The sequence below is a fragment of the Marmota monax genome, unplaced genomic scaffold (assembly GCF_021218885.2).
Source record: "Marmota monax isolate L192 unplaced genomic scaffold, Marmota_monax_Labrador192_F-V1.1 WCK01_AAM20220418_F8-fsc00151, whole genome shotgun sequence".
Classification (NCBI taxonomy): domain Eukaryota; kingdom Metazoa; phylum Chordata; class Mammalia; order Rodentia; family Sciuridae; genus Marmota; species Marmota monax.
Genome location: NW_026694226.1, coordinates 3,427,884 through 3,443,348, shown reverse-complemented (window position 1 = coordinate 3,443,348; position 15,465 = coordinate 3,427,884). Strand labels below are relative to the sequence as shown.

General features: G+C 39.7%; 2 protein-coding genes across 3 annotated transcripts in view; one reads left to right on the top strand and one right to left on the bottom strand.

The window, feature by feature from the left end:
• Window positions 1-12,495, bottom strand: part of Sarnp (SAP domain containing ribonucleoprotein) — a 55,683-nt gene extending 43,188 nt beyond the window's left edge. For both annotated transcript variants that reach the window (XR_006856642.2, XM_046466693.2), the window contains exons 1-2: window positions 12,393-12,495; window positions 1,271-1,370 (exon numbers count right to left, since the gene is read on the bottom strand). Coding sequence is in view for 1 of the 2 variants with exons in the window: in XM_046466693.2 (XP_046322649.1) it covers window positions 1,271-1,370; window positions 12,393-12,428 (136 nt within the window). In the remaining variant the exon portion in view is untranslated. The remainder of the gene's footprint in view (window positions 1-1,270; window positions 1,371-12,392) is intronic.
• Window positions 12,496-12,683: 188 nt separating this feature from the next.
• On the top strand, window positions 12,684-15,398 carry Ormdl2 (ORMDL sphingolipid biosynthesis regulator 2). The gene is made up of 4 exons (XM_046466691.2): window positions 12,684-12,837; window positions 13,866-14,040; window positions 14,200-14,351; window positions 14,923-15,398. The coding sequence occupies exons 2-4, from the start codon at window positions 13,867-13,869 to the stop codon at window positions 15,056-15,058; spliced, it is 462 nt and encodes a 153-aa protein (XP_046322647.1). The 5' UTR covers window positions 12,684-12,837; window position 13,866; the 3' UTR covers window positions 15,059-15,398.
• Window positions 15,399-15,465: the final 67 nt, after the last annotated feature.

Genomic DNA, 15,465 nt, shown 5'->3' with positions numbered 1-15,465 from the left:
ACTGAGCCACATCCTTAGCCCTATTTTGTATTTCATTTAGACACAGGGTCTCACTGAGTTGCTTTACAGTCTCGCTTTTGCTGAGGCTTTGAACTCACTATCCTCCTGCCTCAGCCTCCAGAGGTACTGGGATTATAGGCATGCTCCATCACACCCGGCCTGTTTTTGTTTTAAAAAAACTGCAGAATGGGAAACTTGGTAGGGATCAGAAATTACCTAGTTTACAGATTTCGAGGGTCTAGACATTTGTCTCATGTCACAGATCAGGAATAGACACTAGCCCTGTAAACAATGACTATCCAAAGTTACCTAGTAAATTTCTGGCATAAAACTAAAACACAAGCCTTCTATTGCATGCCTGCAATTCCACTGACTTAGGAGGCTGAGGCAGGAGGATAGCGAGTTCAAAGCCAGCCTCAGCTATAGCGAGGTACTAAGCAACTCAGTGAGACCCCATCTCTAAATAAAATATTTTAAAAAGGGATGGGGATGTGACTCAGTGGTTAAGTGTCCCTGGGTTACATTCCCGGTACAAAAAAAAAAAAAACAACAAGCCTTCCATTTCTCAGTCTAATAATACTTGTATTACCATGCCGACTTTATTTCTTTTTTCAATGATTTTTTTTTCTTTTTTTAGAGAGAGAGAGAGAGAATTTCAATATTTATTTTTCAGTTTTTGGCGGACACAACATCTTTGTTTGTATGTGGTGCTGAGGATCGAACCCGGGCCGCACGCATGCCAGACGAGCGTGCTACCGCTTGAGCCACATCCCCAGCCCTTTTTTTCAATGATTTTTTTAATTTGTTCTTTTTAGATATGCATGGCAATAGAGTGCACTTTGAAATATTAAACATACAACCATACTAACTTTTAAATAACATGCTCAGATATCAAGAGGCCAACCTGGGCAACATAGCAAGATGCTATCTCTACAAAAAAAAAGGGGGGGGGTGGGTGGTGCTGATATAAAATTATGTCTTTAAAAAAGGGAATAGTTCTTTGCACTATAACCACTGTTTTGTATGACCAAGAGTTTTCTTTTTTTTTTTTTTCTTTCTTTTTTTGCAGTGTTGGGGATCAAACCCAGGTCCTTATGCACACTAGATAAGCACTCTACTTCTGAGCTATACACCAGCCCATAAAAGTTTTCTTGATGCAGTTAATTAAGAGCTTACATCACCAATGACGTAAAAAAGGAAGAAATATAAGTGATAGAGCCTAAAAATTACTCCCCTTACTCATATCACCTTGTTTGCATAAAGTACTCACCATGCTCTTCAAGATATGCCTGGAGCCTGTTAATGAGATCTTGTTTTATTCCCTTGGTCTCCAAACCACGAGCAAGACATTCTTGTTTTAGTTCAGCAAGCTGAGAGAAAAAAAAAAAAAATTAAACATTTCCTTAGTTACCAGGATGAATCCCAATGAATGAAAAGAGGTAGTTTTCACAAGGAAAAAAAAAGAAAAGAAAATTCAATCCCACACCACTGCCCTTAATCCTACTGAGACTCTGGGTCCATAGAGATGACTCATCCTCATCTAACTGGGGACAAGGATGTAGCTCAGTGGTAGAATACTTGTCTAGCATGTATGAGGTCCTGAGTTTAATCCCCAGTACCAAAAAGAAAAAAAAAAAAATCAGTAATCTGACTAAAATTAAAAAGTATACTTATCAATTTTGCAGGAATGAAGAATTGTTGAATTACTGACAGAACATGAAAAAACAAAACTTTGGGGCTGGGGGTGTGGCTCAAGCGGTAGCGCGCTCGCCTGGCATGCGTGCGGCCCGGGTTCGATCCTCAGCACCACATACAAACAAAGATGTTGTGTCCGCCGAGAATTAAAATAAATAAATAAATATTTAAAAAAAAAAAAAAAAAAAGAAAAAACAAAACTTTAAAAAAAATAAATAAAAGAATCCTTTTCGGGGAAAACAAAGAAATGAAGACTTCATTTAAAAGGAGGGCTGGGGTTGTAGCTCAGTGGTAGAGCACTTATCTAGCACCTGTGAGGCACTGGGTTCAATCCTCACACCACATTAAAAAAAACAAATAAAATAAAGATTGTATCCACCTACAACTTAGAGAGAGAGAGAGAGAGAGAGGGAGAGAGACTCTGAAAGTATAGCTCAAGAGCAGAGTGCTTGCCTAGCCACGCATGAGGCCCTGGGTTTGATCCCTAGCACTGAAGGGGAGAGTGAAAGAATGATGAAATGCATGATTTTATACCTAAGATCCAAACCTTCAATTATACAAAATCTGGATGAGGCAGATCTGACTCACCAGTAACTCAAAAGCAGAGGGTTAACAGTATGAATCGCTAAAAAAGTAATTCTAGGTTATAGGTGACTGAAATATAGAATCTATAATAAACGGTCTTATGAGACTTACTATGTATACATATGTCAATGCTGGGGAATCAAATCCAGGGCCTTGCACATGGTAGGCAAGCACTCTACCACTGAGTAATATTCCGAGTCCTACACACTTTTTTAAAATTTGTTCTTATTAGTTATATATGATAGTAGAATGTATTTTGACATATTATACATATATGGAGTACAACTTCTCATTATTCTGGTTGTTCATGATATAGAATTAACATTGGTTGTGTAATCATATATGTACATAGGATAGTAATGTTTGATTCATTCTACTAACTTTCCTATTCCCATTCCCCCTCCCTTCCCTTCATTCCCTTTATCTAAGCCAAAGTACTTCTATTTTCCCTTACCTCCCTTATTATGAGTTAGCATCCTCATATCAAAGAAAACATTCCAGCCCTATATACTCTTATTTTATGAAGTATAAGTCAATCCAAGGAGATAAAGCAGGAAATGGAAGAACTTCACAAATTATATATGCAGATCATCACATAGATAGACGTTTAGCCTGAAAGATGACCTTTCTGGTTTTGAAGTATAGATCTAAGATGAACCAGTAGAAGTGAGAAAGTATAGTTCCATAGAAAAAAGCATTTCACCACTATGAAGTATGTTCTTCATCTCTACAAAGTTTTCAACCTGGAGTGCATTTAAAAATGGAGAGTAGAATTTTGTTGTTTTTAATGTTACAATGATTGATTAAGGAGGCAAAGTATTTAGTGAGTGAAGCAGGCAGGCAGGCAGGCAGGCAGGGTTGAGAACTATACAGAGAACTAACACTCCTACCCAGTAAGCCATCAGCATTCTATATTGAGAATCATGACAGGTAATGAACCATTAAAAATTATTTTTAAAAGATTTCTGCATATAAAAAATTATTGCAGAGTGACTGCACAGTAGTTTAAGAACATTGCTTCTAAAGTCAGACTACTTAGGTTCAAATTGTAACTTTACCACTTATAGCTATGTAACCTTAGGGGAGTAACTTAAACTCTCTTTGCCTCAGATTCCTTACCTGTGAAATGGAAATAACAACAGTACCTACCCCCACAGGGCCATTATAAAGATTTAAACAGCAAATATTTGCAAAACATTCAGGATAGTGCCTGATAGCTAGTAACAACTTTATAAGTGTTAGACAATGGGTGAGGGATTAGACAAAACCCTCTGAATTTCACTGATCAATTTTTTAAAATAGGTAGATTGGTGCAGTTGTTTTTTTAGAACATTCCACCTAAGTCATGAACCAAATTTTGTAAAAATAAATATTGATTACCAGAAAAACAAACACATACTTGCATGTAGCAGTGATGTTAAACCACTATAAGAGTTTCTAAAGCTTTCTCTCAATTTTTGCACTTATCTCTTCATTAACTAGTAACAGCTACTTCATAGACCAGTACTGGTTGGTCTATGGATCAGACTCTTAATAATATTAATCTAGAATCTATACTCTAAGTGATCTTTATTTTATTCCTTTCTCTCTAACCCTCCCACTCCCCCGCCCCCGCAATGGGGATAGAACCTAGGAGCACTCTATCACTGAGTTACATCTCCAGCCCTTTTAATTTTTTTTTTTTTTTGGCAGAGTGGGTGTAACCAGAGATTGAACTCAGGGACACTCAACCCCAGAACCACATCTCCAGCCCTATTTTTGTATTTTATTTAGAGTCATGGTCTCACTGAGTTGCTTAGCATCTCACTTTTTTTTCTGAGGCTGACTTTGAACTCGCAATCCCCCTGCCTCAGCCTCCCAAGCCAATGGGACTACAGGCGTGCGCCACCGCACCTGGCTTAATTTTTTGAGACAGGGTTTCACTCAATTGCTAAGGCTGGCCTGAAACTTGCAACCCTCCTGCCTCAGCCTCCCAAGTTGCTAGGATATAGGAATACCTCACTACACCCAGTTCTCTAAGTGATCTTTAAAGTCCTTTACTTAAAATTCTTAATCTTTCTCACATTGGTATTATTTTCTCTTAAATTCTCCAAGAAGGAGTGTTTTTTTTTTAATATTATTCTAAAGATGGACACAATATCTTTATTTCTTACATTTATTTATTTATTATGTAGTGCTGACAATCGAACTTACAAGTGCGAGGCAATACAGCACTGAGCTATAACCCCAGGCCCAAAAAGGAGTGTTTTGATTTCAGTTACATTTTTAAATTTTTAATTGGTTTATTACAAAGTATTATGAATACTTAGAATAGTTGAGAAATGCTAAAAAGCAGAGGAAAATAAAAGCCATATGTAACCTCAGCATCTACAGATCACTTAATATTTTGAATATTATCATTTGTAGGGAGTTAGGGTATAGCTCAGTGGTAGAGTGTCTCAATGTGTGGCTTCAATCTCCAACAACAAAATTAAATATCACCTGTAGTATATGTGTAGTATATGTGTGTAATGACCTTGCCACTGTCTCTCATCGAGACTTCAGTCTCCAGTGACCTCATTCAACAGACCTCTCAACACCACTATGTTCCCTTCTCTGGTCAAATGGGAATTTTACAAGTTTTTTACATAATGTTGTATTACGTCCTTTATTCTATTAAGGGTTTTTCTCATATACACTTGAACTTTTTTGGCAGGGGGAGTACAGGGAATTGAACCAGGGGTGCTTTACCACTGACCTACATCCCCAGCCCTTTTTATTTTTTATTTTGAGACAGAGTCTCCTTAAGTTGTACATGCTGGCCTTAAACTTGCAATTCTCCAGCCTCAGGCTATCAATTCGATAGTATTACAGGTATACACCACCAGGCCAGGCTAGACATTATTTTTTTTTAAATATTTATTTTTTAGTTTTAGGTGGACACAATATCTTTATTTTACATTTATGTGGTGCTGAAGATCAAACCCAGTGCCTCATGCATGCTAGGCAAGCGCTCTACCACTGAGCCACAACCCCAGCCCTAGACATTTTTAAAGTGAAACAGATGAGTAAAAACATAAAATAGGGACTGGGATTGTAGCTAAGTGGCACAGTGCTTGCCTCTCATGTATCGGGTTCGATCCTCAGCACCACATAAAAACAAATAAATAAATGTGTTCATCTACAACTAAAAAAAATATTTAAAAAAACATAAAATAGCTGAAAATAATTTCTTCTTCCACAATATTTTGGCACAATGACATTAGGAGGACTAAAACCTTTAAAATCTTCAAATAAAACTAACATCAATCCAGCAGCTTGGGAGGCTGAGACAAAGAGGATACTGAGTTCAAAATCAGCCTCCGCAATTCAGTGAGGCCCTAAGCAACTTTCCAAGGACAAACCCACCCCACCCCCCCACTCCCACCCCCACCCCCACCCCATCTCAAAATAAAAAATAAAAAGGGCTGGGGATATGGCTCTATGGTTAAGTGTAGCTGGGTTCAATCTCCGGTATCAGTAAAAAATAATAACAACAACAACATCAAATATTACCCAGTTTTTACATGTTATAAAAGAATGTATTTTTAAACTAAGGTATATTGAATAAAATATTACCATGTGTGAATTATACCTCAGTAAGGCTGTTTAAGAAAATAATGGGACATTGACTATATACAGGATACTCACAATAATGTCAAAAGCACACAAACACATATCACTGTATGATATACATACAAAAGATACCTGGACAAGAAACAGGTAAGCTAACAATAGTTGAACCCAGGAAAAGGAAGCTAGTTGAGGACAGGCACAGGAGGTAAACATTTCACCATATACCCTTTTGTACTTTTAGAAATATGAACTTGTGTATGAAATTACATATTCAAAAATTGTTAAAATCTTATTTTTCAGTATCAATCAAGCATTCTTGTTTTACCTATCCAACCTATAAAGAAAGGACAGATCACTGACTACAATACATTTGACATTAATCATTCATTGCTCTGTGATTTCCTGTTTACTAATCCCCTTCCCCTTACTGGGGGTTAAACCCAAGGCCCAGAACATGCTGGGCAAGTGTTCTACAACTGAGCTACATCCCCAGCCCTTTCATTTAATCATTTATATTTACTTTGAGACAGAGCAACTAAGTTATTCAGGCTGGTGTCCAGCCTGTCTATTTTCCCATCTTAGTTTCCTGAGTAATTAGGACTAGGAGCATATGCCACTAATGCTTCTTTGTTACTAATTTTTGTTTTTGGTACTGAGGATTGAACCCAGGGGGCTCAACCGCTAAGCCATATCCCCATCCCTTTTTTTTTTTTTTTTAATATTTTGTTTTAGTTGGAAACAATACCTTTATTTATTTTTTTTTTAATGTGGTGCTCGCCAGCACTCCACACGCACTAGGCGAGCGCTCTTCCGCTGAGCCTCAACCCCAGCCCCCCCCAGCCCTTTTTGGTATTTTATTTAGAGACAGGGCCTCCCTAAGTTGCTGAGGCTGGCTTTGAACTCAAGATCCTCCTGCCTCAGTCTCCCAAAGTGCTGGGATTACAGGCATGCAACACCACACCTAGCTGTTACTAATTTAAATTTTTTTTTTTTTTTTGGTACCAGAGATTGAACCCAGGGGCACTTCATCACTAAGCCCAAATTCCCAGTCCTTTTTATATTTCATTTAGAGACAGGGTCTTGCCAAGTTGCTTAGGACCTCAATAAATTGCTGAGGCTGGCTTTGAACTCACAATCTTCCTGCCTCAGCCTCCTGAGCCGCTGGGATTACAGGCATGTGCCACTCCATGCAGTCTCAAATTTTGATTAAAATATTTTATTATAAGGATATTTTTCATGGGGGCTGGGGTTGTGGATCAGCAGTAGAACGCTTGCCTTGCACTTGTGAGGCAATGGGTTCAATCCTCAGCAACACATAAAAAATAAACAAAATGAAGGTATTAAAAAAAGATATTTTTCATATATTCTCCCCATATAATTTGTAAACTCATTGATGGCAGATATCTCTCTTCCTCAATCTTCTTACTAGTTATTCCACCTAACCCTATAAATATTCACTAAGATTTCTTCTTTGGCCCTCTTCTTACTCCACTTCTATCAAAGACAGATTTCCCTCCCTGAATCCAATCACAGGCAAATCCTGTCAGCTCCACCTTCAAAATATGTCCACAGTCTAATCCCTTTGCACCACTGCAAACACTACTGCTCTGAGTTGCTTAGCATCTCACTTTTTTTGTTTCTCTCATACAGATTACTATATTGCCAAAACCCTTTAGCTCCTGCTTCACTATAGTTCTCAACAAAGTAGACCACTCTTTTGAAATTTAAGAGTACATATCAGATTTAACTTCTACTAAAAAATCATTCACCAGGCATGGTGGTACACTCCTGTCATCACAGTGGCTTGGGAGGTTGAGGCAGGAGGACTGAGAGTTCAAAGACAGGCTCAGCAATTTAGCAAGGCCCTAAGCAACTCGGTGAGACCCTGTCTCTAGATAAAATACAAAAAAAAAGGGCTGGAAATGTGGCTCAGTGTTTAAGTGTCCCTGAGTTCAATCCCTGGTACCAAAAGTAAATGAATTAAAAAATCATCCACTGGGGACTGGTGATGTAACCCAGTGGTAGAGTACCTGCCTAGCATGCCTGATGCCCGGTGTTTGATCCCTAGCACCACAAAAGAAAAAAAAAAAAAGAATGAAATAAAAATTAATCCACTGGCTTCCTATCTCATTAAGGTTAAGAAACTGTTTCAAGTATTGTTTACAAGGCCACACACAATCTGCTCTCCCTCTCCCCTACCATCACCTCTTATTCACTTGAACTTTTTACTTTGATAAAAAACAAACTAGCCTCCTGCTATATTCCTCTAAAACTTTGCATACATGGCTAACTGTTTCACTTTCTTCAAGTCTTTTCTTTTAGAGAGAGAGAGAGAGAGAATTTTAATATTTATTTTTAGTTATCGGCGGACACAACATCTTTGTTTGTATGTGGTGCTGAGGATCGAACCCGGGCCGCACGCATGCCAGGCCGAGCGCCCTACCGCTTGAGCCACATCCCCAGCCCAAGTCTTTTCTTTTTGTACCAGGGATTGAACCCATGGGTGCTTAACCAATGAGCCACATCCCCAGACCTGAACTCCTGACCCTCCTGCTTCAGCCTCCCTAGCTGCTGGGATTACAGGCATGAACCTCAAACCAGGCTTCAAATCTTTTTAAACACCTCCTTCACAATAAGATCTTCAGTCATTCTATTTAAAATTACAATATTCTTCCCAATATACTCTCTTATACCTCTTATTAGGTTTCTCTACAGACCTTATCATCATCTGACATACTATAAATTTCACTGTTTCTTTTGGTGCTAGGGATTGAAACAAGGGTCTCATATATGCACAGGCTGCATGCTCTACCACTGAGCTATACCCCCACCCTAAATTTTACTTTTTTATTGTGCCTTCTCCTAGTAAAATATAAGCTCCATGAAAGGAAGGATTTCCTGTGCTTTGTTCAACATTGTAACCCCAGAACCCCTGGTAATTATTACATAGCAGGCACTCCATCTTTTGTAAAATAAATCCCAAATCCTCTTTCATTCCCCCCACGTCTGATCTACAAATACTACGATTTTACATCTCAAATTTCTTTCAAATTTGTTCTCATTCTAATAGTTACTATCTTCTTTCAGGTCTTAATATGTTCATTCATTTGACAAACAGTTACTGAGCACCTACAATGTGTCAAGTTTTATCTTAGATACAGGAAAATAATCATGAACAAAACAGAAAGAGTTCTTACACACACACACCCAGCTTACAATCTAGCAGGGAAACAAAACAACTAGTGGTCAAGTAAACACTGTATAATTTTTTAATAAAAGTATTAGGCCTAGAGAATCATATGAAAAGTTGCCTAAATATATGTGTGAACAGAACCAGGAAGGACTCCTTGTTTGACTGCTATCTGAAGGGTAACTAGTAGTTAGAAGAGTTGAAAAGTGAGAGTGGCAGGAGCACTGCAGCCAAAAGTAAACTACAAGTAAGGTTCAGGGTTCCAAAGGAAAGGCACTTCATAGTGATTAAGAATATGAATTTTTTAAAAATATTTTTAGTTGTAGATGGTAACAATACATTTTGTTTGTTTATTTTTATGTAGTGCTGAGGATGGAACCCAGTGCCTCATTTGTGCTAAGGCAAGCTCTCCACCACTGAGCCACAACCCTAGCCCAAGAATATGAATTTTGAAGATAGTTTGGATATGACACCCCATTTATTAACTGTGTGACCTAGGTCAGATTACTATCTCTGGGCTTTGATTTTTACTTTTAAATGAAGATATAGAGATATTTCTTTAATAGGCTTATTATAAGAATCAGATCAGTTAATGTACACAAATGGCTTCAACCAGTACTTGCCACATAGCAAATGATTTGTGTTAGCAATCAATGACACACCCATTTTGAAGAAATGAAATAAAGTAAGATCACTGTAGTAGGCATGTGAGAAATTAAGCTGGATAGATCGGTAGCCATATAATTAAAAGGTTTTAAGCTGGGGAAAATACTATAATAAACATCTAACTGATGAAATCCTTCCCTCTCCAGATTCCATCTTCCACACTGCCAAAGAACACAAACTAATCATATTAGGTTCCTCCATTCAGATTTCCAAAGGCTCCCAGCTCTGCTTATGACTATATGACAAGAATCAGAACTCCTCATACAATTTAGAAAGCCCTTGTCAGTATCACTCCAATTTACATTTTTAATCACAAAATTTATCAACTTTCTAAACTACCTTCAGTCAGCAACGTAAGGCACTTCACATTTCAATCATACAAATGTCTAACAGTTCTCAACACTCTGATACTACTATACTTTTCTGTCTTTCTCCTTTACAACAGTTCCTTTCCTCGTGTTGAACTGGAAGTCTGGTATTGTTACAGTTCAAGCATTTTCAACCACAGTTCAGTCTCTCTTTCCAACTGTGTTAGAATGACTGCATTGCTAAAAAATTTTCAGAAGTTTATAGTTGATGTGGACTTACCTATCAATTCATAAAATATTTTTTCTTCCTACTTCAAAGTTTGTTTCTTTCTTCTAAAGTCCCATACTAAAGCCCCAAATTCTCTTCATAAAATTGAAAAGATATTTTTCGAAAGGCAATAAAACCCTAAAGCAACCCAAAAGTCAGGATTACTCTATCAAGATCACCAGTGGAACCAAGCATTAACTATCCAGAATAAAGATTAAAGGCATGGCTTCTTAACCAGAGGTCCATGGACTCCTCAGGTCAATAAGGTATTTTTATGAAGCCCCTCAAATCGCATGCAAAGTATGTGTACATGCCTTTTTCTGGGAAGAGGGTCCATACCTTTCATCAGAGTTTCAAAGATATCTGTGACCTCCAAAAGGTTAAGAAGCACTCTAGAGAAAAAGCAAAGACAAGCAAATATGATTAAAGAATGAGCCCAGTTTAGACCCTCAGGAGTGCCACATGTTCTCTTAGACTGTTAATACTTAAAACCAAGTCAGAGAACATTATGTAAAAGTGACTTATCCAAGTAAATGCAAATTTAATATGGGGCTGATAAATACTGATTTTTATGGAAAAAGGAACTCCACAAAACTCCATAAAAAGTCATGGGGCAGCTGATGACTTAATCTAGGGTTTCAAGAATGGAACAAATAGAAGAAAATATTTGCTCTTCTATTTATATTAATTCTCATTCATCTAAAATTTATCTTCAGTGTCTTATACAAACAGTACAGAAGTACATAAATTATACAAATTGTGTGTGTGTGTGTATATATATATATACACACACACACACACACACACATAAATGGAAGTTGTTGCTCAGTTTTTCTTACTTGTTACAGTAAATATCAGGAGACTACTGATATCATTTACACATTCCAGCACCATCAAGCTAACAGTACCTCTAAAAACACTAGTACAATTTAGAATCTAATAGTTAAGAAATACGTCGACTTTCACAGAAAGGCTTATGATTAAGGATAGGACCTTTTCCTACATTTACTCCATATTTTTCTTTTCTTTTTTTTAATTCAATCAGGCATTAAAATTTAAAAGATCAGTTTTCAGTTTTCTCTCAATCAGCCTGGTTTGTCCAAGGTTCCCAGAATGACAGGATGAAAACATCTAACGGAAACTACTTGTGAAATCAAAAGTATACACAAATAATCAAGATATTCTTTTAACTCTTCCTAAAAGAAAGTACTCTCTCCTTCCAGGAGAGTATAACAAAACTACCAAAAGTTCCAAAAGATACAACTTAAAACTCTGATTCAGAGTGTCACCCAGTGGAGACAGCAAGAGATGCAGGGTCCATCAAAGATCAAACAGGGCAGAGATAATCTAACCTTGCAACTGTTTTTCAAAAATACTGCAGCTGAGAGTTTCTCTCTGGAGGTTGGGGGTGACCAGAGCGAAGGCTGGCAGTCAGAGGTAAATTGTGAGAAAACTGGAAAAACTTTTAAGCTGAGGTGTTTTATTTTTACAAATTCTTCCAGCTGCCTCATTCCCAGGTCTTTATTATAGGGAGGTCTATATTCTGCGGCCTCACGCAGGTTTCAAAATTTGCCCAGGGGGCGTAAGCCCACCTATAAAAAGGGATTGGAAGCATTTTCTGGATCCTGTTTGGTGACATGTTCCAATAGAAATAAGGAAAAATGGGTATCGTCTGCTAACAGTAGTATCTCAGCTTTAGACAACAGACAGGAAAGTATCAATTCTGGGGAGAAAAACGGGTCCTGGGTCCGGCACAGGGACCGGAGGAGGGACTACTGACGTAATGCGGTTCTGATGAGAAACGAGGAGTTCAGCATAACAGATAGAAGGCATTTGCACGGCCCGGTGAGCAAGGGTGACGGGAAATACAACAATAGGAAGGAAGACGAAATAACAAGATACCAATAAAACTGTGAGAAGAAACGCGAAATTAGGGGAGGCCTGGGAAGGGAGACAAAAGAACTACGGCGGGAAATGAAGTGGAAAAGCCTGAAAGAAGGACATTTAGGAAAAGAAGACGCAAGCCACTCTCCAGAATTCAGTTCCCAGAAGAGCCCACCTAACCCCTTCCCTCACTTCGCGGTACCTTCAACTTATGGAGCTCCACCGTCTCCGTCGCCATCTTGTTACCCCTCCACTTCACCAAACCCCACCCCCCGCGCCTCCGCCTCCGGGAGCTCCCGCCTAGGCGTGAAGATTGAAGGCCGACCAATCGTTGCCACTCTTACTCAAACCCCGTACTATAGGCTCTTCCCATTAGTCAATGGCTGGCGTCGCTCTCTTGCCCCTCAGTAACTTTCCCAGCTCTCTGAAAGGTGGGACCCAGAGAAAGGCGGGTTCTGAATTCTCTTAATGACAGAAAGGGCGGCCAATTGTCCGTCTTCATTACAGTCTGCCAACCAATTGGTGGTGACATCGCTGGTTCTGTTCCACCAATAGGGAGCCCGCAGGTGTGGAGGCTACTTCCTGGAGACCACAGGTATAGGAGCTAGCGCCGTGACCCTATACGGACGTGCTCCTGAAGCTGGCAGGTATGGGCTCCGCTGTGGATAGACTGGAAAGGGTTGCGGAGTGAAAATGAAGGGAGGAGGAAAGGGCGGCGGGAGGCGGCACGTGAAATACCGAGAAAGGAGTGCTGAAGAGAGCCCTAGGAAGCCACCAACGAGCGAAAAGAGGGAAGCTAGGAGTTGTATGGGCTGTGCTCAGTACTAGGATTCAGGGAATTTTAGGGAGGGCAAGAGCTGCTTCCTAACTACCTATCCTCTGTGTTAGACCTAGCACTATTTATTTATGATACTGGGATTGAACCCAGGGGCACTGTGCCACTGAGCTACATCACCAGCCTTTTTTTTTTTTTTTTTGGGAAGGGGTCTCGCTGAATCACCGAGATTTGCAGTCCTCCTGCCTCAGCCTCCCGAGTGTTGGCTACTAAAATCGTGCCACGTTCAGACTAGAACTGCCCCTAGCAAAACTGGGGCACCACTCAAGGCGCTAAGCTCAGGTCCCTTTCTGGCCCAATTTAGAAACTGGGCAAGTTCTTGTAGCCTCCACGCTTGAGGGAAGGAATGAGGTTACTAGCCGCTGACATGCCTAGAGACAGGTCGGACAAGCCCCAGCGAAAAAGGTGGGGACTCGAGGTAGCTTTACTCTAATCCCTTGTATTGGTCCCGATTGATTTTACGACTCTTCTGGAACTTTGGGTATATGTGGCCTCTTCATCATTCCTTATCCTTAAGAAAGGTAAAGTGAGATACTCCTATTTTCCCCTGCTCCTAGAAGTGGATACCCCAAGCCTAGGCTTACTGCCTTGTTGCAGTTGAAGTGTAAGGATCTGAATAAAAATCACCACATCTCTACAAGAAGGATGGACTATTCTTGGCTTTTCAAGTTTTCCCCCCCTAGTCTTCAGTTTTTCCTTTCTGCATGATAGGGAAATTCTTTGATTCCCAATAGAATTCAGAGAATTTTGGCTCTTCAGGAGATAACTATGGGAAACAAACTCAAACAGGGGTTGAGAGGAAACTGAGTTGGACTCCCACCTGATCCCTCACTGTGGTAGGATGAATGTGGGGGTGGCACACAGTGAAGTAAACCCCAACACCCGAGTGATGAATAGTCGGGGCATCTGGCTGGCCTACATCATCTTGGTAGGACTGCTGCATGTGGTTCTACTCAGCATCCCCTTCTTCAGCATTCCTGTTGTCTGGACCCTGACCAACGTCATCCATAACTTGGTGAGCACTAAAACATGGCCCTTGTACCAACCCTAGGTCTTTCCCAATCGGAAACAAAATTAAATTGGGGACTTTTATCTTCCTTTTGGGGTCTCAGCATAATTCTTGGGTAGAAGGACTACTTTCTATCCCTAACACCATCCTTTTCCCTCTTCCCAGGCAATGTATATCTTCTTACATACAGTGAAAGGAACACCCTTTGAAACCCCTGACCAAGGAAAGGCTCGGCTACTGACGCACTGGGAGCAGATGGACTATGGGCTCCAGTTTACCTCTTCACGCAAATTCCTTAGCATCTCTCCTATCATACTGTGAGTCTCTGGGGATTAGGGTAGACGCTGGATTAGAAACAGCTCCAAAAACCAGGTGGAATGGCTCATAGAGAAGCTTTTAAAAAGCAGACTACTCATCTAAGACCCTTTGAAGATACTATGATACACTAGTCCTGAGCCTATAGAGAACAGTAAAAAGTAAAATTCAGTAATCAAGCAATCCTCACTGCCTCCTTGGACACAGGGGAATAGAGAAAGAACTGAAGAAATATAAGACACCAACTAATTTTACACTTCTAAAAGCAAATAGATTAAGGCAGAAGTGATATTAATCTTCAAAAACTGGGCAGTAGAAGCAAAAAGGACTCTTAAGAGTCATACAGGCTGAAGCAACTTCAACTATCATTGCCATTTGTCATTAACAACAAACTGACTTGTAATTGCTAGTTAAAGCTACTGTGTGTTTACTCCTTTGTCCCAAAGTAAATACTATTGATATAGCTGGAATATTCTCAGATATCCAAGGATATTTAAAATAAGACACTTCAAAAAAGCAAGAACAGGGATGTGGAAGGCCAACCTCACTCATTCTATTTTTTTTTTCTCCCAGCTATCTCCTGGCCAGCTTCTACACCAAATATGATGCTGCTCACTTCCTCATCAACACTGCCTCACTGCTCAGTGTACTGCTGCCTAAGTTACCTCAATTCCATGGGGTTCGTCTCTTTGGCATTAACAAATACTGAGGGATGGGGCTAAGAACAGTTCCACGGGCATGGAGAAGGTGCTGGAAAATAAGGCTATAACATCTTCCCCTTTGTGTGTCTTGAAAGTCCGAGAAGTATACAACCTCTCCCCAAACTCTCAGAAAGGGGAGATTGAGAAATGGGGCTCCTGGGCCCAGCCCTGCTATGTGCAAGATTCTTTGAATCCGGAAAAACAGATGGGGTTAAGAGCCAAATCAACAGGAAGGTATCCAAGTTTGGGCAGCTTGTTTGGTGATTACATTTTTCCATATCTTCCACCCCTACCACCTTCTAGCTTCTGCTTTGTCTTTTCCTTATAATAAAGTAACTTTTTCAGTGATGGCTACATTCAATCAGCAAGAGATGTAAGGAGATGTCTTCATAATGCTGGGGAGGAAAGATGCAAT

Excerpts from the sequence above, each read along its gene's own strand:
- Ormdl2 (XM_046466691.2), top strand. The coding sequence starts at position 13,867 with ATGAATGTGGGGGTGGCACACAGTGAAGTAAACCCCAACACCCGAGTG. Across the intron at positions 14,041-14,199 it reads CCAACGTCATCCATAACTTG|GCAATGTATATCTTCTTACA; the intron begins GTGAGCACTAAA and ends CCCTCTTCCCAG. Across the intron at positions 14,352-14,922 it reads AGCATCTCTCCTATCATACT|CTATCTCCTGGCCAGCTTCT; the intron begins GTGAGTCTCTGG and ends TTTTTCTCCCAG.